At 51.8% G+C, this 12,267-nt stretch overlaps 1 protein-coding gene across 4 annotated transcripts in view; it reads right to left on the bottom strand.

Moving 5' to 3' along the window:
• Positions 1-12,267, bottom strand: part of ttll5 (tubulin tyrosine ligase-like family, member 5) — a 602,008-nt gene that overhangs the window by 489,667 nt on the left and 100,074 nt on the right. For all 4 annotated transcript variants that reach the window (XM_072494443.1, XM_072494444.1, XM_072494451.1 and 1 more), the window contains 2 exons: positions 9,977-10,068; positions 525-632 (listed from right to left, as the gene is read on the bottom strand). In XM_072494443.1, the coding sequence (XP_072350544.1) occupies positions 525-632; positions 9,977-10,068 (200 nt within the window). The remainder of the gene's footprint in view (positions 1-524; positions 633-9,976; positions 10,069-12,267) is intronic.

Raw genomic sequence — 12,267 nt, 5'->3', positions numbered from 1 at the left:
TTTCTCGTTCGTATCCCGACTCAGTTTCCTGTTTGTTAGCCAATCCTCTATCCTTACTAATCTGTCACCTCCAATACCATGAGCTTTAATCTTGCATAGTAACCGTTTTGGGACACATTATCGAATGTCTGCTGCAAATCCAAATACACCACATCGACTGGTTCCCCTTTATCCAGCCTGCTTTTAACATACTAATAAAATTCTTTTCCCTTACACAAAACTCTGTTGCTTCTGTTTGATTGTAATATGATTTTAGTTAGATATATACTTGAAAAAGAAACATTCACACAGAAAGAGCAGGGAATTGGATAATTCTTTCAAGAAGATTGGGCTAACCTATTCGGAAAAAAGGCCCCCTTTTTGTGATGCATCACTGTTTGAAATAACAACCTGGGAGAGCACATGGGTTTTCTAACTCTGGAGCAAGAGAACTTCTGGCGAAGATTCCAAAAACACAAGCACCTGTGGAAATGTATAATCAAAGCTTGGTACAAAGTGAACATCATGCTGCAAGTGGAACTTACCGAAGCAGTTGCCTCTGTGGGGCACAAACATTTTGGACGCAGAGGCGATATGAAGCTCTGCTGCAATGAGTGCCTTGATGATGAGGTCCTCGATCTGAGCCATCAAAGCTGCACAGGGAAAGAGAGACAAAGGAATCAGCCACTTCCCAGAGTCTACGCAATGCACCAGCCAGTTCCACCAAATACAGTTATTGCAGCACAAGACAAAACGTTCTCTTGAATTCAATGTTTTCCTACTTCTAAAGGCAACAGTGTGGACCACCTGCTGAAAAAAAGAGACGTGCCGTCCAACCTTTTCACCTTGCAGTCATCAGGACAGTTCACAGAATATCTAAAGTATGCTGCATGATAAGAGAATGCTGCCGCCAAAGGGACCTGGGGCCGGATTCTCCATTCCCGAGACTAAATGTTGACGCAGGGGCAGGATTAGTCGACTTCTACGACAGCAAAATTGGCGCCACATCTGGACCGATTCAGCGACCGTTAAGGGGCTAGCCCCGGCGCCACGTGGAACACAATCGATTCCAATGAGAAGCGGTGCTGGATTCGCGATTGACACTCAGGAAGCTGAGAAACTGCAGCTGCAAACACACACATCACTCCCCACGCACACCATCCCAGCCAACACGATGGCACTGGGGAGAGGGGCACCCCGTTTCACAGACGCTGAACTCGAAAACCTGCTGTACGCCATGGAGGAGAGGTGAGCGATCATGTACCCCGGGGTGGGAAGGAGACTACCAGCCTCCGCCATTTGCCGTGGCTGGATGCAGGTGGCAGAGGTCATGAGCGCCGTGGGCAACACCGTCAGGACCGGCCGGCAGTGCCGAAAAAAACTGCACAACCTCCTCAGGGCAGCAAGGGTGAGTAGGCAGCACTGTGCCCCTGGCACCAACCCCCGTCCCACACACCAGTAACCTCGCCCTAACCCGGAGGGCGGCTGAACCCCCACCTTGCACCACATGTTGGCACCCATGGCCGGATGCCCTGTCCACTGAAGCCACCAGCTATCCACCCCCTGGGCTGCATGTGCAGACTGCCTAACACTGTGCGTTTTCTGTTCTCCCCCCATCCACAGTGAGACCCGACTGAGTTACGGTTCCCATGGCACGTGTGACATTGCCCCCCGCCCCGCGAAGCAATCGTACATCTGGTCTTGTGTCTTGCAGGAGCTGCTGGTGATGGCATGAGCACGTCTGGTGTTCCCCGTCCCCAACCACAATCAAGTGGACAGCAGCCACGACGAGTACACGGATCCGCATTCCGTGACACCCTGGAGCTCGAGTCCGGGGAAGACACCGGCTTTCCGTCACAGCTGTCTCCAACACCCTCCACCATCCCAGAGACACTCATCTCGGTTGGGCATGTTAATGAAGAGGCTCCTGGGACACTATCTGGTGCGCACCACACATTGCACCCGGTACAGCAGGTGGAGGTAGAAACACCTGAGGGGCAGACGGTCAGAGGGCGGCCTGACCCCAGGGACTAGCTGTCGTCCAGATGGGTTTCAGGCTTCTAGAACGGACAGCCCCATCGAAAGCGGAGATGAAGTCACAGAGCCACGGACTACATGAGGGGATGTCGGCGAACATCCAGCACCTGCAGGTGGAGGAGTCCAACCGTGTGCAGTCGCGGGAGGCGGTGCCGACCATGCGTGCCACCCATGCCAACACCGCGCAGGTGCCGTCCACAGGTCCGAAGGTTTCGCCCATTGGTCAAGATAGCCAAGGCCTGGTGCATTCTGTGCGGGCAGTGGCCGAGGCCCAGGACATAGAACATAGAACAATACAGCGCAGTACAGGCCCTTCGGCCCACGATGTTGCACCGAAACAAAAGCCATCTAACCTACACTATGCCATTATCATCCATATGTTTATCCAATAAACTTTTAAATGCCCTCAATGTTGGCGAGTTCACTACTGTAGCAGGTAGGGCATTCCACGGCCTCACTACTCTTTGCGTAAAGAACCTACCTCTGACCTCTGTCCTATATCTATTACCCCTCAGTTTAAAGTTATGTCCCCTCGTGCCAGCCATTTCCATCCGCGGGAGAAGGCTCTCACTGTCCACCCTATCCAACCCCCTAATCATTTTGTATGCCTCTATTAAGTCTCCTCTTAACCTTCTTCTCTCCAACGAACACAACCTCAAGTCCATCAGCCTTTCCTCATAAGATTTTCCCTCCATACCAGGCAACATCCTGGTAAATCTCCTCTGCACCCGTTCCAAAGCCTCCACGTCCTTCCTATAATGCGGTGACCAGAACTGTACGCAATACTCCAAATGCGGCCGTACCAGAGTTCTGTACAGCTGCAACATGACCTCCTGACTCCGGAACTCAATCCCTCTACCAATAAAGGCCAATACTCCATAGGCCTTCTTCACAACCCTATCAACCTGGGTGGCAACTTTCAGGGATCTATGTACATGGACACCTAGATCCCTCTGCTCATCCACACTTTCAAGAACTTTACCATTAGCCAAATATTCCGCATTCCTGTTATTCCTTCCAAAGTGAATCACCTCACACTTCTCTACATTAAACTCCATTTGCCACCTCTCAGCCCAGCTCTGCAGCTTATCTATATCCCTCTGTAACCCGCTACATCCTTCCACACTATCGACAACACCACCGACTTTAGTATCGTCTGCAAATTTACTCACCCACCCTTCTGCGCCTTCCTCTAGATCATTGATAAAAATGACAAACAGCAATGGCCCCAGAACAGATCCTTGTGGTACGCCACTTGTGACTGTACTCCATTCTGAACATTTCCCATCAACCACCACCCTCTGTCTTCTTTCAGCTTGCCAATTTCTGATCCACATCTCTAAATCACCCTCAATCCCCAGCCTCCGTATTTTCTGCAATAGCCTACCGTGGGGAACCTTATCAAACGCTTTGCTGAAATCCATATACACCACATCAACTGCTCTACCCTCATCTACCTGTTCAGTCACCTTCTCAAAGAACTCAATAAGGTTTGTGAGGCATGACCTACCCTTCACAAAGCCATGCTGACTATCCCTGGTCATATTATTCCTATCTAGATGATTATAAATCTTGTCTCTTATAATCCCCTCCAAGACTTTACCCACTACAGACGTGAGGCTCACCGGTCTATAGTTGCCGGGGTTGTCTCTGCTCCCCTTTTTGAACAAAGGGACCACATTTGCTGTCCTCCAGTCCTCTGGCACTATTCCTGTAGCCAATGATGACATAAAAATCAAAGCCAAAGGTCCAGCAATCGCTTCCCTGGCCTCCCAGAGTATCCTAGGATAAATCCCATCAGGTCCCGGGGACTTATCTATTTTAAGCCTGTCCAGAATTGCCAACACCTCTTCCCTACGTACCTCAATGCCATCTATTCTATTAGCCTGGGGCTCAGCATTCTCCTCCACAGCATTATCTTTTTCCTGAGTGAATACTGACGAAAAATATTCATTTAGTATCTCGCCTATCTCTTCAGACTCCACACACAATTTCCCATCCCTGTCCTTGACTGGTCCTACTCTTTCCCTAGTCATTCGCTTATTCCTGACATACCTATAGAAAGCTTTTGGGTTTTCCTTGATCCTTCCTGCCAAATACTTCTCATGTCCCCTCCTTGCTCGTCTTAGCTCTCTCTTTAGATCCTTCCTCGCTACCTTGTAACTATCCATCGCCCCAACTGAAACTTCACACCTCATCTTCACATAGGCCTCCTTCTTCCTCTTAACAAGAGATTCCACTTCCTTGGTAAACCACGGTTCCCTCGCTCGACGCCTTCCTCCCTGCCTGACCGGTACATACTTATCAAGAACACGCAGTAGCTGATCCTTGAACAAGCCCCACTTATCCAGTGTGCCCAACACTTGCAGCCTACTTCTCCACCTTATCCCCCCCAAGTCACGTCTAATGGCATCATAATTGCCCTTCCCCCAGCTATAACTCTTGCCCTGCGGTGTATACCTATCCCTTTCCATCATTAACGTAAACGTCACCGAATTGAGGTCACTGTCCCCAAAGTGCTCTCCTACCTCCAAATCCAACACCTGGCCTGGTTCATTACCCAAAACCAAATCCAACGTGGCCTCGCCTCTTGTTGGCCTGTCAACATATTGTTTCAGGAAACCCTCCTGCACACACTGTACAAAAAACGACCCATCTATTGTACTCGAACTATATCTTTTCCAGTCAATATTTGGAAAGTTAAAGTCTCCCATAATAACTACCCTGTTACTTTCGCTCTTATCCAGAATCATCTTCGCCATCCTTTCCTCTACATCCCTAGAACTATTCGGAGGCCTATAAAAAACTCCCAACAGGGTGACCTCTCCTTTCCTGTTTCTAACTTCAGCCCATACTACCTCGGAAGAAGAGTCCCCATCTAGCATCCTCTCCGCCACCGTAATACTGCTCTTGACTAGCAGTGCCACACCTCCCCCTCTTTTGCCTCCTTCTCTGAGCTTACTAAAACACCTAAACCCTGCAACATCCATTCCTGTCCCTGCTCTATCCATGTCTCCGAAATGGCCACAACATCGAAGTCCCAGGTACCAACCCATGCTGCCAGTTCCCCTACCTTGTTTCGTATACTCCTGGCATTGAAGTAGACACACTTCAAACCACCTACCTGAACACTGGCCCCCTCCTGCGACGTCAAATCTGTGCTCCTGACCTCTATACTCTCATTCTCCCTTACTCTAAAACTACAATCCAGGTTCCCATGCCCCTGCTGCATTAGTTTAAACCCCCCCAAAGAGCACTAACAAATCTCCCCCCCAGGATATTTGTGCCCCTCAGGTTCAGATGTAGACCATCCTGTCTGTAGAGGTCCCACCTTCCCCAGAAAGAGCCCCAGTTATCCAGAAATCTGAATCCCTCCCGCCTGCACCATCCCTGTAGCCACGTGTTTAAATGCTCTCTCTCCCTATTCCTCATCTCACTATCACGTGGCACGGGCAACAACCCAGAGATAACAACTCTGTTTGTTCTAGTTCTGAGCTTCCATCCTAGCTCCCTGAAAGCCTGCCTGACATCCTTGTCCCCTTTCCTACCTATGTCGTTAGTGCCAATGTGGACCACGACTTGGGGCTGCTCCCCCTCCCCCTTAAGGACCCGGAAAACACGATCCGAGACATCACGTACCCTTGCACCTGGGAGGCAACATACCAAACGTGAGTCTCTCACGCTCCCACAAAATCTCCTATCTGTGCCCCTGACCATAGAGTCCCCAATTACTAATGCTCTGCTCCTCTCCCCCTTCCCTTCTGAGCAACAGGGACAGACTCCGTGCCAGAGGCCCGTACCCCATGGCTTACCCCTGGTAAGTCCCCCCCCCCCACAAGTATCCAAAGCGGTATACTTGTTTCTCAGGGGAACGACCGCAGGGGATCCCTGCACTGACTGCTTTTTCCCAGTCCCTCTTACAGTTACCCACCTATCTCCAATCTTTGGTGTATCTAATTCCCTGAAGCTGCTATCTATGACCCCTTCTGCCTCCCGAATGATCCGAAGTTCTTCCAACTCCAGCTCCAGTTCCCTAACTCGGTCTTGGAGGAGCTGGAGATGGCAGCACTTCCTGCAGGTAAAATCAGCAGGGACACTAACTGCATCCCTCACCTCAAACATCCTGCAGGAGGAACATTGCACTCCCTTCCCTGCCATTCCTCTAACTTTCTACCAAGATCTGGCTAACAACTAAATTAAATTTTTATAAAAAATAATAATAATATAATAAAATATGGTACTTACCTCAGACCAATGGGTTTTATTATTAGGTTAGAGGAGGAGGGCAGGTGGGAGACACTACACGTGTAGTGTCTCGGGTTTCCTCTCCACCAGAATTTATTGGTGAGGGTCTTCCCAGACGTCCGGGGGTCGACTTCCTGTTCCCGCCTAAAAAACTTATTTAAAAAAAAAAGAAAAATCTCAGCTCCTGCTGAAATTGACTAACCAGCCAGCTCCACTCCCGCCAAAATCGACTGGCCTGCCCCTGCAAAGACAAGTGGACAGGACAAGGACAGACTTACCTCCCAGCAGCCACTTCCGCACTGCTCCCGCTGAAACTGACTCACCAGCTGTTCTCCCGCCGAAATCGACAGGGCTGCTCTGTCACAGGCAGCTGTGTACAGAGCCACTTGGACACTGCAACGGCGCTCCAGAGCTTGGCTCAGTCACAGCAAGTCATCACTGAAAGCGCCGGAGGCCATTGCCGGCCACAGGCCAACACGCCCCAGGTGGTGGTGGCACAGTCACTGGGTGTTGTGGTACAGTCCCAGATAACGATGGTACACTCTCTGTGCGCCACGTCAACGAGCATGGACACCCTAGTCAAGACAAGAGCAGGCCTCCAGGGCTGGCAGTGCCAGATGGCGGGGGAATCTCAGGGTTAGCTCCGCTCATACACCCATCCCATGGAGTAGACCAGGGGCCATCGGGCACCCCGAGGGACGAGGGGACGATGGTGGGGCCCGTGCCGGTGACTCCCGCAGAGGAGATACTGGCCCCCGGTGTATCAAATTGGCAGCGGGCAGAATAGGGCAGCATCACCCTACCTGGGCCAAGCAGCAGCCGGGTCCATCCAGGCCCAGTTGCCCCAGAAGACGGCCACCAAAGGGGACCCAGGTCACAGGGCAGGAATCGCAGCAGGCCGCCTCCACTCCTGATGTACTGTCTGGGAATCCACCTAGACGTAGTGTTAGGGCCGTAAGACCAGAAAGGTAGACATCAGTAAGGTCGGCATGCGTGCAGCACATAAGATAGCGATAGGGGCTAGGGCACAAACCTGTATATATATATGTTCACAATAAACACATGTTCACGACGTTACAACCTGCCTCGGTGCTCTGACTGCAGAGGGGGCGCTGGGGATGGGTGCTGGGTGAATAGTCGGGCGGGAGGGGGGGCTTGGGCCACAGACCACATTACAGCCAGCACTCACCCCATGACCTGCCCATCCCCGCCCTCCTCCGCATCCTCCTCCTCCAGCACGTCACCCATCTGCTGCACGATGTTCTGGTGGACGCAGCAGGCCATCCTGATGTGGGTGGCTCTCGCAGCGCCATATTGGAGGCCTCCCCAGACCGGTCCAGGCACCTGAACCACACCTTCAGGATGCCAAAACAGCGCTCGATCACGCTCCTGGTCACGGCATGGGCGCCGTTGTAGCAGGTCTCCGCATTAGTCTGTGGCCTCCGGATGGGTGTCGTCAACCATGAATAGAATGGATAGCCCCTGTCACCCAGGAGTCAACCCATCAGCCGGGGGGGGGGGGGGGGGGGGGGGGGGGGGGGGGCATGAAATGGCCAAGTGTGGCCAGGATGAAGGAGTCATGCACACTGACTGGGTATCGTGCGCAGACATGCATGATGTGCATCTCATGGTCACACACCAGCTGCGTGCTCATTGAGTGGAACTCCTTTCGGTTTGTGAAGACCGGTCTGTCATCTGCAGATGCTCGAATGGAGACATGCACCCCCTGGACCCAGGGAGGGTATTGGAGACAGCTGTGATGGAAAATCAGTGTCTTCCCCGGACTCGAGCTCCAAGGTGTCACGGAATGTGGACCCAGGGCATCTTGGCAATGGCGACGAACCCGGCAGTCCGGGTGGTGGGCTCAGTCCACATTGAAATTGATGTAACGTGCCAACCGGGCACATAGGGCCTCCATGACGCCGCGGGTGCACCTGTGCACTCAGTTCGTAGATTCCATACAGGTCCCCACTCAGCGCCTCGAAGGACCCCGTAGCGTAAACGTTCAGGGCGACTGTCACTTTGACGGCCCCCGGTGTCCTTCCCCCATTCCCCCACGGTGCCTGGTGCGCCTTCATCTGGCAGAACTGTCGCACTGTCCACCTGCTCAGCTGGAGTCTTTGAGGGCAAGCAGGTCCCCAAATAACAGGCACTGCCGGCACACACCAAGCCTCATGCACTGCCTCCTTCCCACCTCCTCCTCGTCCTGTAGGGTGGCCGGCTCTCCATACTCATCGGCTGCCTCCTGTTCCCTGGGGCAGGCTCCGCTGCTGCATGGTCCTCCTCGAGCAGCTCCACCTCGTACAGCCTCACTGCACCTCCCCCAGTGCTGTGGCGACTAGGAAGAAGGCTTCCTCTGCTGGTTGAATTCCATTATCTGCATGGGGTGAAAGGCTGATATGTTGGCATGGTGCGTACCCCGTGCCCAACCAGGTCCAATGGGCTACACGACACTGCGGACCTTGCCCCCACATGCCTCCCCCCCCCCCCCCCCCCATCTCTGCACCTCAGCTGGCGTGGCCCTTGCCAGCAGTACACTCTGTCGCCCCCGTCCAGCACCCCCCTGTAGGTGCTATGGGCACTGCCCTTGGGTGGGCCATGTGATGCCCCGCTGGAGGGTGAGGGCTGGAGTGGAGGCACCCATACGGCCGGTGTCACTCTGCACAACCACGGGCCACGGTGAGTGGTCAGTGGGGTGTGCAGCAAGATGGCCGCCGCCTTGCAGGCCATGTCCCCCTATCTCCCCCCTCCGCATATCCCCCCCCTCCTCTCCAGCCAGCATCAGGACCGGCAGTCCACTGTCGTGTCGCTGCAAGTCTAACCTCCTCTCTCCCTCATCAGCCACAGCGCATGTTTCCCAATTTGTACCTCGCCATTGGAGATTCCCCCGGCAGAGGCAGAGGACCCGGAGAATACCGGGTCAGGCCCGCTAATAATATGCGAATGACGTTTCCTGTGTGCGGGGAGTGGAACACATTGACGCCGCCGTCGAGGCACCGGAGATTTGCGATTTGGTGTGAACCCGGCGCCGGCCAGGATTTCAGCATCAATCCCGATTCTCCGCCCAATCGCCTTTCCCAATTTCGGCATCGGCCGACAGAGAATCCCGCCCCCGATGTTTGACACAATCCACCAGTCATGGGGACATACAGCCTACATACCGAGCGTCACACTGACACAGAAATCCATATATCACATTACTCATTTGTGAGATACATAGGTTTCCTTTTGCTTGCCGGCAGCATCCTGTTGGTGGAGAAGATCACTTGTGTTACTGCTGCAAACCAACATCAAACACAAATGGATGCCCACCAGCACCGCTGGCTGGTAAGTTTTATTCTCCGAGCCTTTTCAGTTGTGCACAGAACTGAAGAGCACTCTGCATAGCGTCGGCCAAGCAGACTTGCTGCACATCGAGACACTCAGCTCCAATGTGGAAGACAAGTCAATGATTGAATACTTCAGTCAGCTACTAACCTCAGTACACATGTCAGGACACAATGCGTTTAATCTGGCTTCGAAATTCAAAACCTCTCCCATCTCTTATGGGTGGACAACATCCGTCCTCGGGCTGAAGGACAGGATGGATGTATCTGGTAGAGGCCCAGATCCCATCAGTTAAACAGGAATGTACAGGGAAAGAGTGGACAACCAAAGGATTGAACTTTAGAAGCACTCGAATAGCAATAAACACACCAGAAGAGATACCACTCACTGGCTGTGTCTGTTCCTTCCTGCTTCAGGTACCGTAGCATAGCACTCATGCTCCACTTATTTCCGTAATCCTCCACTTCTGGGTCATCACAGCTGGGAAAAGAGAGAAAAACAACATGGGACAATTATTGCAACATTCAGATTTGGGGTCTCTGTTCCCTATTCAAACTGTGATTTCTCCAGAGTCTGAGGCAAAATAGAAATTGCATTTCCATAGCACCCTTCACAACCACAAAATACCCCAAAGCACCTTATCAGCCAATTAAGTACTTTATGAACTGTATTAAATCTTGTAACATCGGGAAATGCAACTATTTGCACAAAGCAAGGTGCAACTAACAGCAACATGATCATTACTGGACCATCGGTTTTAAAGTGTTGTCTGAGAGGTAAATACCGGTCAGAGCTCTTCTTCAAATCGTGTCAGAAAGTCTTTTACATTCAACTGATATGCCGGCGAGCGCCCCAATTTTACATCTCATCCAATAGATGGCACTTCCAACAGTGGAGTGCGCCTCAGTACTGCATGACCCCATGACTTTCTAACACCAAGGCAAGATGCCACCCACTGAGCCAGGACAGTTAACTCATTTTTCCACATTACGACTGAGCTATACAGGAGTGGGTTCACCGGGCACAGCTTTGCCTTTTTCGACAACACAATTTGTCTAAAAAATCTCTTTCTTTGGGATTTTGCTTTGAATTTTCTCTTCTGCACATGGATGGCGTTCCTTTTATAGAATCATAGGAAAAACAGCAGCAGAGGCGCCATTCGGCCGATTGCGCGAGCTCCATGAGAGTTCCGAATTAGCCCAACTCGCTGGCCCTTGCAGTAAGCCCTGTTAATCTTTCCCTTACAAGTTGTTTTATTCTTGCACATGGCATGGGCATCACAGCCTAGGCCAACACTCACTGCCCATCCGAATTGCTCATGACAATTTATCCAAGTCACTTTTGAAAATTCTGTTTGAATCTGCTTCCACCTTCCTGCCAGGTAGCGTATTCCACATCACAACAACTCCGTGTGTGTGAAAGATATTCACAGTCTGCCTCTGGGTCTTTTGTAAATTATCTTACAGCAGTGTCCTTGGATGCTGACCATAATGTCAGAGCATTATAAAAACACAAGCCTTTCTTTGTTCAACAGGATTTGGGAAATTCATTGGTTTAAAACCGTTAGGGTTTCAGATCGAAAGTTTAGAAAGTTGGATGAGTGCTTAACAGGGTAGGTACAGCACAGAGTTAAGCTCCCTCTACACTGTCACCATCAAACACTCCCAGGACAGGTACAGCACGGGGTTAGATACAGAGTAAAGCTCCCTCTACACTGTCCCCATCAAACACACCCAGGACAGGTACAGCACGGGGTTAGATACAGAGTAAAGCTCCCTCTACACTGTCCCCATCAAACACTCCCAGGACAGGTACAGCACGGGGTTAGATACAGAGTAAAGCTCCCTCTACACTGTCCCCATCAAACACTCCCAGGACAGGTACAGCACGGGGTTAGATACAGAGTAAAGCTCCCTCTACACTGTCCCCATTAAACACTCCCAGGACAGGTACAGCACGGGGTTAGATACAGAGTAAAGCTCCCTCTACACTGTCCCCATCAAACACTCCCAGGACAGGTGCAGCACGGGCTTAGATACAGAGTAAAGCTCCCTCTACACTGTCCCCATCAAACACTCCCAGGACAGGTACAGCACGGGGTTAGATACAGAGTAAAGCTCCCTCTACACTGTCCCCATCAAACACTCCCAGGACAGGTACAGCACGGGGTTAGATACAGAGTAAAGCTCCCTCTACACTGTCCCCATTAAACACTCCCAGGACAGGTACAGCACGGGGTTAGATACAGAGTAAAGCTCCCTCTACACTGTCCCCATCAAACACTCCCAGGACAGGTGCAGCACGGGCTTAGATACAGAGTAAAGCTCCCTCTACACTGTCCCCATCAAACACTCCCAGGACAGGGACAGCACAGGGTTAGATACAGAGTAAAGCTCCCTCTACACTGTCCCCATCAAACACTCCCAGGACAGGTACAGCACAGGGTTAGATACAGAGTAAAGTTCCCTCTACACTGTCCCCATCAAACACTCCCTGGACAGGTACAGCGTGGGGTTAGATACAGAGTAAAGCACCCTCTACACTGTCTCCAGCACACTCCCAGGACAGGTACAGCAAGGGGTTATATACAGAAAAAAGCTCCCTCTACACTGTCCCCATCAAACACTCCCAGGACAGGTACAGCACGGGATTAGATAGAGTAAAGCTCCCTCTACACTG

This window comes from Scyliorhinus torazame, chromosome 2 (assembly GCF_047496885.1).
Source record: "Scyliorhinus torazame isolate Kashiwa2021f chromosome 2, sScyTor2.1, whole genome shotgun sequence".
NCBI classification, from domain to species: Eukaryota; Metazoa; Chordata; class Chondrichthyes; order Carcharhiniformes; family Scyliorhinidae; genus Scyliorhinus; species Scyliorhinus torazame.
Note: the sequence above shows the minus strand (reverse complement) of the source record. Positions and strands in the feature narration are given on the sequence as shown.